Genomic DNA, 17,598 nt, shown 5'->3' on the forward strand with positions numbered 1-17,598 from the left:
GGGGGAGTCGCCTCGAACTCCAGCCTGTATCCCTGTGATACTACTTGCAGAACCTAGGGATCCACCTGTGGGCAAGCCCACTGGTCCCTGAAGTTCCCGAGATGCGCCCCCACCGCACCTGGCTCCACCTGTGGAGCCCCAGCGTCATGCGGTGGACTCAGAGGAAGCGGGGGAAGATTTTTGATCCTGGGAACTGGCTGTCTGGTGCAGCTTTTTTCCTTCTTCCCTTGTCTCTGTGCAGAAAGGAAGCGCCTTTGACCCGCTTGCTTTTCTGAAGCCGAAAGGACTGTACCTGAAAATACGGTACTTTCTTAGGCTGTGAGGAACCTGAGGTAAAAAAATTTCTTCCCAGCTGTTGCTGTGGATACGAGGTCCCAGAGACCATCCCCAAACAATTCCTCACCCTTATAAGGCAGAATCTCCATGTGCCTTTTAAAGGCAACATCACCTGTCCACTGCCGGGTTTCTAATACCCTCCTGGCAAAATGGACATTGCATTAATTCTGGATGCCAGCCGGCAAATATCCCTCTGTGCATCCTTCATATATAAGACGACGTCTTTAATATGCTCTATGTTAGCAAAATATTATCCCTGTCTAGGGTATTAATATTATCTGACAGGGTATCAGACCACGCTGCAGCAGCACTATTTATGCTGAGGCAATTGCAGGTCTCAGTATAGAACCTGAGTGTGTATATACAGACTTCAGGATAGCCTCCTGCTTTTTATCAGCAGGCTCCTTCAAGGTGGCCGTATCCTAAGACGGCAGTGCCACCTTTTTTGACAAACGTGTGAGCGTCTTATCCACCCTAGGGGATATCTCCCAACGTGACCTATCCTCTGGCGGGAAAGGGTACGCCATCAGTAACTTTTTAGAAATTACCAGTTTCTTATTGGGGGAACCCACGCTTCTTCACACACTTCATTCACTCATCTGATGGGGGAACAAAACACTGGCTGCTTTTTCTCCCCAAAAATAAAACCCCTTTTATGTGGTACTTGGGTTCATATCAGAAATGTGTAACACATTTTTTATTGCCGAGATCATGTAACGGATGTTCCTAGTGGATTGTGTATATATCTCAACCTCGTCGACACTGGAGCCAGACTCCGTGTCGACATCTGTGTCTGCCATCTGAGGTAACGGGCGTTTTTTGAGCCCCTGATGGCCTTTGAGACGCCTGGGCAGGCGCGGGCTGAGAAACCGGCTGTCCCACAGCTGTTTTACGTCATCCAGCCTTCTATGTAAGAAGTTGACATTGTCGGTTAATACCTTCCACCTATCCATCCACTCTGGTGTCGGCCCCACAGGGGGCGACATCCCATTTTCGGCCTCTGCTCCACCTCCACGTAACCTTCCTCATCCCACATGTCGACACAGCCGTACCGACACACAGCACACACACAGGGAATGCTCTGACTGGGGACAGGACCCCACAAAGTCCTTTGGGGAGACAGAGAGAGAGTATGCCAGCACACACCACAGCGCTATATAATGCAGGGATTAACACTATAACTGAGTGATTTTTCCCCCAATAGCTGCTTGTATAAACAATATTGCGCCTAAATTTAGTGCCCCCCCTCTTTTTAACCCTTTGAGCCTGAAAACTACAGGGGAGAGCCTGGGGAGCTGTCTTCCAGCTGCACTGTGAAGAGAAAATGGCGCCAGTGTGCTGAGGGAGATAGCTCCGCCCCTTTTTCGCTGACTTTTCTCCCGCTTTTTAATGAATTCTGGCAGGGGTATTTATCACATATATAGCCTCTGGGGCTATATATTGTGATATTTTTTGCCAGCCAAGGTGTTTTTATTGCTGCTCAGGGCGCCCCCCCCCCAGCGCCCTGCACCCTCAGTGACCGGAGTGTGAAGTGTGTATGAGGAGCAATGGCGCACAGCTGCAATGCTGTGCGCTACCTTGGTGAAGACTGATGTCTTCTGCCGCCGATTTTCCGGACTCTTCTTGCTTCTGGCTCTGTAAGGGGGCCGGCGGCGCGGCTCCGGGACCGAACATCAATGGCCGGTTCCATGCGGTCGATCCCTCTGGAGCTAATGGTGTCCAGTAGCCTAAGAAGCCCAAGCTACCACCAGTTAGGTAGGTTCGCTTCTTCTCCCCTTAGTCCCTCGCTGCAGTGAGTCTGTTGCCAGCAGATCTCACTGTAAAATAAAAAACCTAAAATATACTTTCTTTCTAGGAGCTCAGGAGAGCCCCTAGTGTGCATCCAGCTCAGCCGGGCACAAGAATCTAACAGAGGTCTGGAGGAGGGTCATAGTGGGAGGAGCCAGTGCACACCAGGTAGTCCTAAAGCTTTCTTTAGTTGTGCCCAGTCTCCTGCGGAGCCGCTATTCCCCATGGTCCTTACGGAGTCCCAGCATCCACTTAGGACGTTAGAGAAAAAACATGGACTCAGAGCAATTCCACCTTTTTTCACATAGATTTCATTATACTAAAGCACAGGTTCTCAAACTCTGTCCTCAGGACCCCACACAGTGCATGTTCTGCAGGTCTCCTCACAGAAGTGTCAGTGAGTAATAAATTCACCTGCACCTACTGGGTTACCTGGAAAAAGCTTACTGTGTGAGGACAGAGTTTGAGAACCACTGTACCAGAAGGGAGCCTGTCATGCTGACAGAAGACATTTGTGCTTTTAAAGTGCAATCACTGGATGTTGATGTGTCAACACAAAAAAAATTACTTTTGTAAACACCCTGTCTATAGTACCTAATAGCAACAATGGCTTTCTGTTTTACTACCTAAATCTGTCCCCAATATCTACTCTATGTTGTCCCTTACATCCACCGTATGCTATCTACATCTGTCCCCTATATCCACCCTATGCTATCTACACCTGTCCCCTATATCCACCCCCTATGCTATCTACATCTGTCCCCTATATCCACCCCCTATGTTATCTACATCTGTCCCCTATATCCACCCTATGCTATCTACATCTGTCCCCTATATCCACCCTATGCTATCTACATCTGTCCCCTATATCCACCCTATGCTATCTACATCTGCCCCCTATATCCACCCTATGCTATCTACATCTGTCCCCGATATCCACCCTATGCTATCTACATCTGTCCCCGATATCCACCCCTATGCTACCTACATCTGTCCCCTATATCCACCCTATGCTATCTACATATGTCCGCGATATCCACCCCATGCTATCTACATCTGTCCCCTATATCCACCCTATGCTATCTACATCTGTCCCCTATATCCACCCTATGCTATCTACATATGTCCCCTATATCCACCCTATGCTATCTACACCTGTCCCCTATATCCACCCTATGCTATCTACATCTGTCCCCTATTTCTGCTGCGGGGTACACTGGGCTCCACAAGGATAGACATAGGGGTGTAGAGTAGGATCTTGATCCGAAGCACCAACAGGCTCAAAAGCTTTGACCTTCTTCCCAAGATGCATCACCCCGCCTCCGTGCACAGGAGCTCAGTTTGTAGTTGGTGCTTGCAGTGCAAGCATGTGACAGGAAGAGCTGCTCACAGCAGCTCTAGAAAAAGCTTTTTCTGAGGAAAAAAGAAGACTACAAGGGCTGCAGCAGAGACACAGATTGTGCTGGATGTCAGTAGACATTGCCTACTGCAGCTCCATCTCTCCCCCAGCGGCGCTGTACACTCCCGTGCCCTGGTTGCCGGGTACCTACAGCAGGATGCTCCGGTTTTCTTCCAAGTTAGTCACACACGGCTGGGGCTCTCCGGGATCGCGTCGCCGCACTTCGGGAGGAGGTAAGTGGGACCTGCACTTTATCGCGATCCGGCGCGGCCGGTGGGAGGCGGGCCGTGCGCGCTGGCGGTGGACACTGTGGCAGTACAGCCGATCCCACTAGATCACCAGGGCATGGGTGCAGGTCAGGTTTTCTCTCTAAACCTTTTTTTTACAAGTAGCCCGCAGTACCCGGTGATTTTGCCAGCAGAGGGGATAAGGCTTAGACCTGGAGCCCCTCCCCCAGCCCCAGGGCGCCATTTCCCGCAAATGTTCCCGCCCCGGAGCTTCATCTCTGTCTCTCCCTCACTCCCTGGAAGTGTCTGCGGCGCCATTATCCCTCAGCTCACTGTTCCTGGGAATGCTTGGGCAAATCCTCTTATGTAAAGCCGCCTGGTTGTCAGTGCTGTGACTTTACATGACACTTAAGTATTCTACCTGCCTTTTTTAGTCAGTGTTAGTTAAGAAAGAGTGCACTTAGTCAGGGTTTCCTAGTACAATTACCCTGTGATATACATCCAGTTCTTACTGTGTACTGTTATATCTATTGTTATATAGCTGTGTAAGCTAGTCCAGTGCATTATTATTGTTAGTAATAACCTCTGCATTGTACAGACTGTGACTATTTGTGTGTGCATTTGATAGCTGAGTGGTGTCCATTTCGTGTCTTTCACTCAACCTGCTATCCCTATATTCTATAACCTGGGGAAGCTTGGTGCGTCAGGTTTTATCTAATATAGGATTTTCACAAAGATATACTGTATTACGTATTTTTCTCTGTGATTTAGTCACCATATCTCTCCTTTATCTCTCCTGGTGCTGACTACACTGCGCAGGGGTTTGGGATAGAGGTATTGTGCTGCTGATAATTGTACTGTGTTACCTGATACTGCAAGTTATATCATGTCTGCTTCTGAGGGTAACGGTTCTGGGGCTGAACACACTGCTGGTGTTGCTGAAGCCGCAGATACCTTTGAGGAGAATATAGCAGCTTTGGGCTCTGGTTCTGGGGGCTCCTTGCTCCCCAGTGGGACGGTGGCAACAGGGGCAAATAATGACCCGCCGTGGGCCACTTTTTCCACGCTTCTGCATACGCTAGTTCATAAACTAACACCCCCTATGGGATCCCCAATGCCGGTGCAACCGTTTGTGGTCCCTGCAGCTAACCCGCCGTGGGCGGACGATTTATCTGCTCAAAAAAAGAAGTTGAACCAGTCCCTGACTACTAAAAAGTCTGACCGGCGCTCGCCTACGTCCAAGTGGTCCTCTAAGCGAGCGCTTGTCTCCTCACAATCCACTGCTGTCACTGACACCTCATCGGATGAAGACGGCACTTTCACTGACCCCACAGGTTCTGACTCAGATACGGCTGATGGGTAGGGTGGTTCACATGTGGATGTTCCTGATCTTTTGGAGGCTATTAAGTTGATTTTACAGTTTACGGATGATCCCGAGCCATCCGTTCCTCCTAAGAAACCAGATAGGTTAAAGCGTCAGAAGGTGATTAAACAAGTTTTACCTCACTCTGACCACCTAATTGATATACGTCAGGAACCCTGGGAAAACCCGGGTACGAAGTTTGTGCCTCAAAAGAAGATGCTGGCTCGCTATCCCCTCGCGCCGGAGCTGTCTAAGAATTGGGAAACGCCTCCTCCAGTGGACTCACATGTGGCTAGGATGGTGGTTTCCTCAGCTCTACCGGTCACCACTGTCACGTCTCTAAAAGAGCCTACGGATAAACGTGTGGAGGGTTGTCGGAAAGCGATTTACACCCTCACGGGTGCTGCACAAAGGCCCACTATTGCAGCTACTTGGCCTGCAGAGGCCATTGAAGCATGGGCCTTGGAGTTAGATGCTGAAATCTCCTCTGACCATGCTAGACAATGCTTGTCTTATATTGTCACAGCTTCTCGTTGTATTAAAGAGGCGGCTTCTGATGCCGGTATCCTGGCAGCCAAGGCCTCTACTACGTCAGTCCTGGCTCGTCGGATATTGTGGCTGAGATCCTGGTCTGTGGATCTGGACTCTAGAAAAACCCTGGAGGTACTCCCTTTTAAAGGGAGATATTCTGTTTGGGGAGGATTTAAATAAGATTGTGGCTGACTTGGCTACTGCCAAAACTGCCTGTCTGCCAAGTACTGCTCCTTCTGTGTTGAAGGCTAAAGGTACTTCCTTTCGCCCCTTTCATCCTTCAGGTAAAGCAAAAGGTCAGGCGTACAACAAGCAGGCCCGCACTTCCAAACCTGGTGAGCCTAAGCCCAAAAGAGCCTGGGCGGCCCGTCACCCAGCTTCCAAGACAGATAAGCCTGCCGCATGACGGGGCGGGCCTCCCTCTGGGAGATCCCAGGGTGGGGGGCCGGCTTCTAGGGTATACCCAGGAATGGTTGAAGACCACTTCAGATGCCTGGGTACGGGAAGTCGTCACTCGAGGTTACACCATAGCCTTCAAAAACCGACCCCCTCATCGATTTTGCCAGACAGATGTCCCGTTGGACAAGACAAAGGCAAACACTCTACATTCGGTGGTACAGACCCTCCTGGATACAGGAGTCGTAGTACAGGTGCCTCTTGCGCAGAGGGGCCGGGGGTACTATTCTCCGCTGTTTCTAGTCCCGAAACCGAATGGGTCCTCCTGGCCCATTCTCAACCTCAAGGCACTGAACAGGTTTGTGAAGGTTTCCAAGTTCCGGATGGAAACCCTTCGCTCTATAGTTCTGTCCTTGGAACCTGGGGACTTCATGGTCTCCCTGGATATACAGGATGCTTACCTGCATATTCCTATAGCAGTGTCTCATCAGCAATACCGGAGATTTGCGATTGGCAACTGCCATTACCAGTTTCGGGCGTTACCTTTTGGTTTAACAACGGCTCCGCGAGTCTTTACAAAAGTCATGGCGGTGATGACGGTGGTACTCCGTCATCAAGGGGTTAGGATACTGCCGTATTTGGACGACTTGTTAATCCTGGCAAATTCCCCAGAACTTCTCCTGCGTCATCTAGATGCAAGCCCACGGGTGGCTCATCAACTGGAAGAAGTCATCCCTGATCCCTGCTCAGAGCATGGTGCATCTGGGAGCACTATTGGACACTCACAACCAGCGGTTGTTCCTGTCTCAGGAGAAAGTCCTGAAACTTCAGGACAGGATTCGTTGCTTCCTATCTCGTCCGCAAGTGTCGATACATTCGGCGATGCAGGTGCTGGGCCTCATGATGTCAGCATTCGACATGGTGGAGTACGCTCAATTTCGCTCTCGCCCTCTCCAGAGGCTGATTCTAGCCAAATGGGCCAGCCTGCCTCACCGGATCAGGTCTCAAATGATCTCATTGACTCCGGAGGTCCGTCTGTCGCTGCTCTGGTGGCTCCGGGACCAGCAACTGTGCAGGGGCTATCCGTTCTGGATATCTGACTGGGTCCTGTTGACGACAGATGCCAGTCTAAGAGGTTGGGGAGCGGTGCTGGAGCAACACTCCCTTCAGGGGCGGTGGACCAAGGAGGAGTCCCTCCTCTCGATCAATATTCTGGAGTTGCGGGCGGTCTTCAATGTCTTGAACCTAGCCCAGCATTTAATTCAGAACCGTCCTGTTCAAGTACAGTTGGACAACGCCACCACAGTGACTTACATAAATCATCAAGGCGGCACTCGAAGCCGCCTAGCAATGAAGGAAGTCTCACGGATTCTACAGTGGGCAGAACGCCATCTACCGGCCATATCGGCAATATTCATTCCGGGAGTCCTAAATTGGGAAGCAGACTTTCTCAGTCGTCAGGACGTGCATGCCGGCGAGTGGGGCCTCCATCCAGAAGTGTTTCAACTCCTAGTGGAAAGGTGGGGCCTTCCAGACGTAGATCTGATGGCGTCTCGACACAATCACAAGGTTCCGGTCTTCGGAGCAAGGAAAAGGGATCCTCAAGCAGCATTCGTGGATGCGCTGGCGGTACTGTGGAGGTTTCGGCTGCCGTACGTGTTCCCTCCGGTGTTACTCCTGCCCAGGGTAATTCGGAAGTTCAAGCAAGAAAAAGGAATTCTGCTTCTCATAGCTCCAGCGCGGCCCAGACGGCACTGGTTCTCAGACCTGCAAGGCCTATCGTCAGAGCGTCCAATTTTACTTCCACAACGCCCAGACCTCCTCGTTCAGGGCCCCTGTGTCTACCAGGACCTAGCCCGGCTGTCTTTGACGGTGTGGCTCTTGAAGCTTCCGTCTTAAGGGCTAAAGGGTTTTCTGAGGCGGTCATTCAAACTATGTTGCGGGCCCGGAAACCGGCTTCTGCTTGGATTTACTATAGGGTCTGGCATTCTTACTTTGTTTGGTGCGCATCTAACGATTATGATGCTTCCAAGTTTAGTATAGCCAAGTTGTTGGCTTTTCTTCAGCAGGGCCTGGACTTAGGCCTGCGTCTGGCCTCCCTCAAGGTTCAAATATCTGCCTTGTCGGTGTGGCTTCAGAGAAAAATTGCGACCTTACCTGATGTGCATACCTTTACTCAGGGCGTGTTGCGTATCCAACCTCCCTATGTCCCGCCTGTGGCTCCTTGGGACTTGTCGGTGGTTTTGGGGGCGTTACAAGAGTCTCCGTTTGAACCTCTTGGTTCAGCTGACCTTAAGTGGCTTTCCCTTAAGGTGGTGTTTCTGCTGGCTATTGCTTCAGCTAGAAGAGTGTCGGATTTGGGTGCCTTGTCCTGTAGTTCCCCATATCTGATATTTCACCGTGACTGGGCGGTTCTTAGGACTCGTCCCGGCTATCTACCTAAGGTGGTTTCTTCGTTCCACCTTAATCAGGAGATTGTAGTTCCGGCACTTGTTTCTCCTGATCTGTCTCCCAAAGAGCGGTCTTTGGATGTGGTACGGACTCTCCGTATCTATGTGAAGAGAACTGCTCCTATTAGGAAATCTGATTCTCTTTTTGTTGTGTTTGGGTTTCTCAAACGGGGCTGGCCTGCTCACAAGCAAACTCTGGCCAGATGGATTAGAATGGTGATTGCACATGCTTATGTGAAGGCTGGTCTCTCTGCTCCTGATCACATTAAGGCCCATTCTAATCGGTCTGTTGGACCTTCTTGGGCGGCCCAACGTGGTGCGACCCTTGAACAATTGTGCAAGGTGGCTACGTGGTCCTCTGTGAACACGTTCATAAGGTTCTATGCCTTCGATACTGCCGCTTCCCAGGATGCTTCATTTGGACGCAGGGTTCTTGTGCCCGCTACAGTGCGTCCCCTCCCATAAGGAACTGCTTTAGGACATCCCCTATGTCTATCCTTGTGGAGCCCAGTGTACCCCGCAGCAGAAAACGAGTTTTATGGTAAGAACTTACCTTTGTTAAAACTCTTTCTGCGAGGTACACTGGGCTCCACAAGGCGCCCACCCTGACGCACTTAGCTTCTTTGGGTTGGTATGGCATTAGCCGCTGACACTTCTCCTGTCGGGAGAGTGTGGTGTTTGTGGCAATTGGCAGTTGTCGTCTCTTTTACTTGCTACTGCATTGGGCTGGTTAACTAAAAAACTGAGCTCCTGTGCAGGGAGGCGGGGTTATATAGGAGGCGGCGCTATGCATCTTGGGAAGAAGGTCAAAGCTTTTGAGCCTGTTGGTGCTTCGGATCAAGATCCTACTCTACACCCCTATGTCTATCCTTGTGGAGCCCAGTGTACCTCGCAGAAAGAGTTTTAACAAAGGTAAGTTCTTACCATAAAACTCGTTATCCACCCTATGCTATCTACACCTGTCCCCGATATCCACCCTATGCTATTTACACCTGTCCCTGATATCCACCCTATGCTATCTACACATGTCCCCTATATCCACCCTATGCTATCTACATCTGTCCCCTATATCCACCCTATGCTATCTACACCTGTCCCCTATATCCACCCTATGCTATCTACACCTGTCCCCTATATCCACCCTATGCTATCTACACCTGTCCCCTATATCCACCCTATGCTATCTACACCTGTCCCCTATATCCACCCTATGCTATCTACACCTGTCCCCTATATCCACCCTATGCTATCTACATCTGTCCCCTATATCCACCCTATGCTATCTACACCTGTCCCCTATATCCACCCTATGCTATCTACACCTGTCCCCTATATCCACCCTATGCTATCTACACCTGTCCCCTATATCCACCCTATGCTATCTACACCTGTCCCCTATATCCACCCTATGCTATCTACACCTGTCCCCTATATCCACCCTATGCTATCTACACCTGTCCCCTATATCCACCCTATGCTATCTACACCTGTCCCCTATATCCACCCTATGCTATCTACACCTGTCCCCTATATCCACCCTATGCTATCTACACCTGTCCCCTATATCCACCCTATGCTATCTACACCTGTCCCCTATATCCACCCTATGCTATCTACACCTGTCCCCTATATCCACCCTATGCTATCTACACCTGTCCCCTATATCCACCCTATGCTATCTACACCTGTCCCCTATATCCACCCTATGCTATCTACACCTGTCCCCTATATCCACCCTATGCTATCTACACCTGTCCCCTATATCCACCCTATGCTATCTACACCTGTCCCCTATATCCACCCTATGCTATCTACATCTGTCCCCTATATCCACCCTATGCTATCTACACCTGTCCCCTATATCCACCCTATGCTATCTACACCTGTCCCCTATATCCACCCTATGCTATCTACACCTGTCCCCTATATCCACCCTATGCTATCTACACCTGTCCCCTATATCCACCCTATGCTATCTACACCTGTCCCCTATATCCACCCTATGCTATCTACACCTGTCCCCTATATCCACCCTATGCTATCTACACCTGTCCCCGATATCCACCCTATGCTATCTACACCTGTCCCCGATATCCACACCTGTCCCTGATATCCACCCTATGCTATCTACACCTGTCCCTGATATCCACCCTATGCTATCTACACCTGTCCCTGATATCCACCCTATGCTATCTACACATGTCCCCTATATCCACCCTATGCTATCTACACATGTCCCCTATATCCACCCTATGCTATCTACACCTGTCCCCTATATCCACCCTATGCTATCTACACCTGTCCCCTATATCCACCCTATGCTATCTACACCTGTCCCTGATATCCACCCTATGCTATCTACACCTGTCCCCGATATCCACCCTATGCTATCTACACCTGTCCCCGATATCCACACCTGTCCCTGATATCCACCCTATGCTATCTACACCTGTCCCTGATATCCACCCTATGCTATCTACACCTGTCCCTGATATCCACCCTATGCTATCTACACATGTCCCCTATATCCACCCTATGCTATCTACACATGTCCCCTATATCCACCCTATGCTATCTACATCTGTCCCCTATATCCACCCTATGCTATCTACATCTGTCCCCTATATCCACCCTATGCTATCTACACCTGTCCCCTATATCCACCCTATGCTATCTACACCTGTCCCCTATATCCACCCTATGCTATCTACACCTGTCCCCTATATCCACCCTATGCTATCTACACCTGTCCCCTATATCCACCCTATGCTATCTACATCTGTCCCCTATATCCACCCTATGCTATCTACACCTGTCCCCTATATCCACCCTATGCTATCTACACCTGTCCCCTATATCCACCCTATGCTATCTACACCTGTCCCCTATATCCACCCTATGCTATCTACACCTGTCTCCGATATCCACCCTATGCTATCTACACATGTCCCCTATATCCACCCTATGCTATCTACATCTGTCCCCTATATCCACCCTATGCTATCTACATCTGTCCCCTATATCCACCCTATGCTATCTACATCTGTCCCCTATATCCACCCTATGCTATCTACACCTGTCCCCTATATCCACCCTATGCTATCTACACATGTCCCCTATATCCACCCTATGCCATCTACACCTGTCCCCTATATCCACCCTATGCTATCTACACCTGTCCCCTATATCCACCCTATGCTATCTACACCTGTCCCCGATATCCACCCTATGCTATCTACATCTGTCGCCGATATCCACCCTATGCTATCTACACCTGTCCCCGATATCCACCCTATGCTATCTACACATGTCCCCTATATCCACCCTATGCTATCTACATCTGTCCCCTATATCCACCCTATGCTATCTACATCTGTCCCCTATATCCACCCTATGCTATCTACATCTGTCCCCTATATCCACCCTATGCTATCTACATCTGTCCCCTATATCCACCCTATGCTATCTACACCTGTCCCCTATATCCACCCTATGCTATCTACATATGTCCCCTATATCCACCCTATGCTATCTACACCTGTCCCCTATATCCACCCTATGCTATCTACATCTGTCCCCTATATCCACCCTATGCTATCTACATCTGTCCCCTATATCCACCCTATGCTATCTACATCTGTCCCCTATATCCACCCTATGCTGTCTACATCTGTCCCCTATATCCACCCTATGCTATCTACATCTGTCCCCTATATCCACCCTATGCCATCTACATCTGTCCCCTATATCCACCCTATGCTATCTACATCTGTCCCCTATATCCACCATATGCTATCTACATCTGTCCCATATATCCACCATATGCTATCTACATATGTCCCCTATATCCACCCTATGCTATCTATAACTGTCCCCTATATCCACCCTATGCTATCTATATCTGTCCCCTATATCCACCCAATGCTATCTATATCTGTCCCCTATATCCACCATATGTTATCTATATCTGTCCCCTATATCCACCCCTATGCTATCTATATCTGTCCCCTATATCCACCCCTATGCTATCTATATCTGTCCCCTATATCCACCATATGTTATCTATATCTGTCCCCTATATCCACCCCTATGCTATCTATATCTGCTCTTCATATCTGCCCCCCTATGCTAAGTATGCCCCCCTATACCAATTCACATTGACAACCATAATTTAAACAGTGCCACATGAACTGAACTATGATCACTGAAAATTCCCTTTGTATCCGGTGGATAGGTAAGAGCAGCGGAAGATCCCTACAACTATGATGTTTTATGATTTGTTGCATTTTCTCTAAGTTATGTGTTATAATTGTGGCATAAAAATCACAAACAACAAAATGTTAATCTTCACACAATAAGGCACGAGTAAGTGCGGCTATATCCCACATATACGGTACCTCCGCAATCAACTTGTACGACTGAGTACATAAATCTACGAGTCCGGAGCAAGATCGGCTGCAGGGGGGCAAGTTGCGGCGCCGTTGCTGTTGTTTCTACGCTATTGCAATGGCAATTTGGCCTCCTCACACCTAATAGCATTGACCCAACTGTGTATAATAACTAAACCACTGTTATTTTTAAATGCTTTTGCGTTCACAGTTTGTTTTCTTACCAGTAGCTGCTCCAATGTGAGCGTTCTCATTTACATGACCCCCCCTTTCCGCTCACCTTACCTCCTGGTCCAGAGTCGCTCCCCATCTCCTCACACACTCGAGTGGCCAAGCTCATGGCAGAAATCCTCCGAGGCTGAGTGCACACTATATTACATTTCCCCGATTCCCATTTGTTTAGAAGTAGGTCTTCCAGCAAGAACTGAGGGACTTGGGTACTTTTACCACTGCCAGTCTCTCCGGCTACGACGATAACCCGATGCCTGTTAAGTGTCTCCAGAATAAAGTCCCTGTGTGCGAATACTGGAAGCTGCTTCCTCTCACTCAGCAGCCGCCTGTACTTGGGTGAATCGCGGCACTGGAGAAAGAGGTTCTTTATCGGCTCTAAATTGTACGTCTCAACAGCACACATTGTTTTCTGCTCTAGATCGTCATCCCTGGCCAAATTTTCCCAGGAGTCTTCGGGGTCCTCCGATACTTGGTTTTCCTCTGGTGGTTTCTGCAGCTGTTGCTTCAGCTTCAATTTGTTTAATAATTTGGCAATAAACTGGTCCCGAGGTTTGTTGGTCTCCATTTTGTCCTGTTCCTGTTTGCTTTTGTTAGCGTCGCTCCACTCCAGCCAAACATCTCTATATGTCGGGGGCAGCAGTTGGTGTACAGACTATACACAGAAAAGAACAAAAAAAACACAAATGACAATGCTGCTTATATAGAGAAATGAATAATGTATTGCTGAAATGGCCACCGGTGGCTAACATCGATGCCATGAAACCATCAGCGTGCTCCCATAGACGGTCGTCCCTGATGGGCAGAGGGGAATGACAGATGACGATGATTAGTGAACATGGGCCCCGATTCAGCATGGGTTGTAGTTGTGTGGAAAATTGAACAACTACAACCCTTTAAACTGACATTCGGGCAGGCGGGGGGGGTGGGGGGGGGCGCACAGCACAGGGCAAGAATGGCCTGCATGCCACGTCCTGCCACCCACTAAAATGCGAGCGCTTCGCTCAGCAGCGAAGCACGCGCATGATTAGAGTTGCACACTGCTTACGCAGATGAGCTGCGAAAGGCAGTCAGCATGCAGCAATCTTTTGGGGTCGCAGCGGCTGCGTGTGACGTCACGCAGCCGCCATGGCCCGTCCTACAACGGTATGGACACACCTCCATTGTCGGGACCGTGCCCACCAAATGGTGCGTCGACACCCCGTCACTGCCCCCCCGACAGGACTTAGACTGCGTTCTGAAGAGAACGCAGTTTAACACCTCACGCATGCACGTACCGGCGTACGCGTCTGAGCACATGTCCTGAAATCACTTCATAGCGATTTCAGCACAATTGCGTACCAAGCTGAATCGGGCCCAAAGTGTGATGTGGCCAAGTTCTATGCACACAGAGCCGAGAAAAAAAAACATTGCCACCTCAGAGTCATTGATGTCGGAGCACCATTGGATCTCCGACATCAATGGCAAAATCATTTGTGGTAAACCATGAATGACTTGCTTATGTCTAAAACATACTTGCTCATTCTCCCTGAATGTCTGGGAGACTTCCCCAGTAAAAGGCATAGGACTGTGATGATGGCATTTGCGGAGAACCACCGCATCACAGAGGCCTTAATCTCGAGTCACAACATTTTGCAGTGGGAACACGAAACGCATCACCACTCCCACCCAAACTTGGCCCTTGGACTGGGATCTACCGAGTCTACAGCAAAACGGTCAAGTGTGGTGCAGGGACATATTTATGTGCCAAAATATGAAGCTGCATTTGTCACAGGAATTTCGAGGTAAGAAAATAAATATCTCAATGACCTTTTATCCACCAAAGTGAATCAACGTTGCAGTGTGTCATAAAATAATCAGGGGCTGGGTGTGTAGCCAGGTGTACACAACATATTACATTGGCAAAGGTAAATAAAGATGATATATAACATTAGGGAATAAATGGAAGTCTAGAAAAAAAGAATCTTCTATACCTGGCCTTTTGTGAGCTCATACAGAGCTAACGTGGCTGCCAAGTGCTGCGCTTGCATGCTGTCTTCTGTTACAATTGTAGGACACACGGACATCACATCATCGTTCGACTTCACAATTCTCACCCTAAAGGGACCCACATTAAATGAATGCTGTCAGAATAAAGTTAAATGACCACCCAAAAGTAGAAATTGGCGGTTGAAAACAATGGGGACACTCACCTACTTCTCCAGTACCTGCCTACGGACACCTTCTCGAAGCCCGGGTTCGGGCTCTTAGGGTAATGTTTCCTGCACCAATCAATCAGGAACTGCTTTGGCGATTTACCAGTCCAGCTGCGGGATGTGTAGTCAAAGTTCCGGATGTCAAGAGGCGGTCTCTTTTTAGCTGAATGTAGATTGGATTCCGGAAATTGAGTGCATTGGATTTAGAGGAAACACAAGAAGTTGAATGCAAAGTTAATAAGAAATATACAAATGAGTACAAACCTTTGTGGAAATTAGGTGTTTAGGACAACTTTGGACTTTAATGCAATCTAATTATACTGCCCAATTTATACATCAATAATGCCATGTGCACAAGGTGCTCTCCTAAAGAAGTAATATCAGCGTATGACCTTTCTCCTCTGGTGCACCACCATCTTTCTCATAGCTAATCCATGTGCACAAGGTGCTCTCATACAGAAGTAATGTCAGCTAATTCACACCTTTCTCCTCTGGTGCACCACCACCTTTCTCATAGGTAATCCACGTGCACAAGGTGCTCTCATACAGAAGTAATGTCAGCAGATTCACACCTTTCTCCTCTGGTGCACCACCATCCTTCTCATTAGTAATGCCATGTGCACTAGGTGCTCTCATACAGAAGTAATGTCAGCTAATTCACACCTTTCTCCTCTGGTGCACCACCATCTTCCTCATTAGTAATGCCATGTGCACAAGGTGCTCTCATACAGAAGTAATGTCAGATTCACACCTTTCTCCTCTGGTGCACCACCATCTTCCTCATTAGTATTGCCATGTGCACAAGGTGCTCTCATACAGAAGTAATGTCAGCGATTCATACCTTTCTCCTCTGGTGCACCACCATCTTTCTCATTAGTAATGCCATGTGCACTAGGTGCTCTCTTACAGAATTATTGTCAATGGATTCATACCTTTCTCCTCTGGTGCACCACCATCTTTCTCAATCAAATTGAAGTTTAAGGAGCCCTCATCAGGAGGTGGAGCAGAAGGCTTTTTACTTTCATTTTTAACCTCTGGAAGTTTCACTGCCTGGTTAAACATTGGATGCAGCTCCAAATTCTTCATCTCTGCATAATAGATTAAATTATTTATAAAAAGTTCCATCAAATATATACATTTACTCAATGTGAACGTGAAGGATCACTCCATTAGAAACACTGAAATAGATAACAGATACTGTAGATTTTAATAAACATAAAAAGTGTAAACAGGCGTCTGACATTTTTTTTAATGTGCAGAGACTATAGTTATCATTTCTGAATAAAGCAAAGCTGTATAGATATATAGATATATAGATATATATATATATATATATATATATATATATATATAGGCACATTCATAGGTGTGGATGCCAGGAAAGCATAACTGCTCCCTGTGCTGCTGATCCTGAGGAACACACAGCTCCTCCTTCTGCTGATAGCCAACATACACATAGATCCCCCTTCTGCTGATACCTAACATATACATAGCTCTCCCAACTAATGATACCTAACATACACACAGCTCCCCCTGCTGCTGATACCTAATATACACACAGCTCCCCCTGCTAAAGATACCTAACATACACACAGCACTCCTGCTAATGATACCTAATATACACATAGCTCCCCCTGCTAATGATACTTAACATACACACAGCACTCCTGCTGCTTATACCTAACATATACATAGCTCTCCCTACTAATGATACCTAACATACACACAGCTCCCCCTGCTGCTGATACCTAATATACACACAGCTCCCCCTGCTAAAGATACCTAACATACACACAAGACTCCTACTAATGATAACTAACATACACACAGCTCCCCCTGCAGCTGATACCTAATATACACACAGCTCCCCCTGCTAAAGATACCTAACATACACACAGCACTCCTGCTAATGATACCTAATATACACATAGCTCCCCCTGCTAATGATACTTAACATACACACAGCACTCCTGCTAATGATACCTAACATAAACACAGCTCCCCCTGTTGCTGATACCTAACATACACACAGTTCCCCCTGCTGCTGATACCTAACATACTCACCGCTCCCCCTGCTGCCGATACCTAACATAGGCCCTCATTCCGAGTTGTTCGCTCGCTAGCTGCTTTTAGCAGCATTGCACACGCTAGGCCGCCGCCCTCTGGGCATGTATCTTAGTTTAGCAGAATAACGAACGAAAGATTAGCAGAACTGCTACTAAATAATTCTTTGCAGTTTCTGAGCAGCTCCAGACCTACTCCTAGACTGCGGTCACCTCAGTCCGTTTAGTTCCTGG

The 17,598-nt window shown here is 48.3% G+C and overlaps 1 protein-coding gene across 5 annotated transcripts in view; it reads right to left on the reverse strand.

Annotated features, from left to right (window-relative positions):
• DHX29 (DExH-box helicase 29) overlaps window positions 1–17,598 on the reverse strand; it is a 161,482-nt gene that overhangs the window by 94,011 nt on the left and 49,873 nt on the right. For 4 of the 5 annotated variants that reach the window (XM_063962169.1, XM_063962173.1, XM_063962149.1 and 1 more), the window contains exons 9-12: window positions 16,234–16,389; window positions 15,299–15,464; window positions 15,080–15,203; window positions 13,159–13,761 (exon numbers count right to left, since the gene is read on the reverse strand). In XM_063962169.1, the coding sequence (XP_063818239.1) occupies window positions 13,159–13,761; window positions 15,080–15,203; window positions 15,299–15,464; window positions 16,234–16,389 (1,049 nt within the window). Of the gene's footprint in view, window positions 1–13,158; window positions 13,762–15,079; window positions 15,204–15,298; window positions 15,465–15,693; window positions 15,722–16,233; window positions 16,390–17,598 lie in introns of those variants that run through there. The other variant, XM_063962182.1, reaches the window with a different exon arrangement.

The sequence above is a fragment of the Pseudophryne corroboree genome, chromosome 1 (genome assembly GCF_028390025.1).
Source record: "Pseudophryne corroboree isolate aPseCor3 chromosome 1, aPseCor3.hap2, whole genome shotgun sequence".
Lineage (NCBI taxonomy): Eukaryota > Metazoa > Chordata > Amphibia > Anura > Myobatrachidae > Pseudophryne > Pseudophryne corroboree.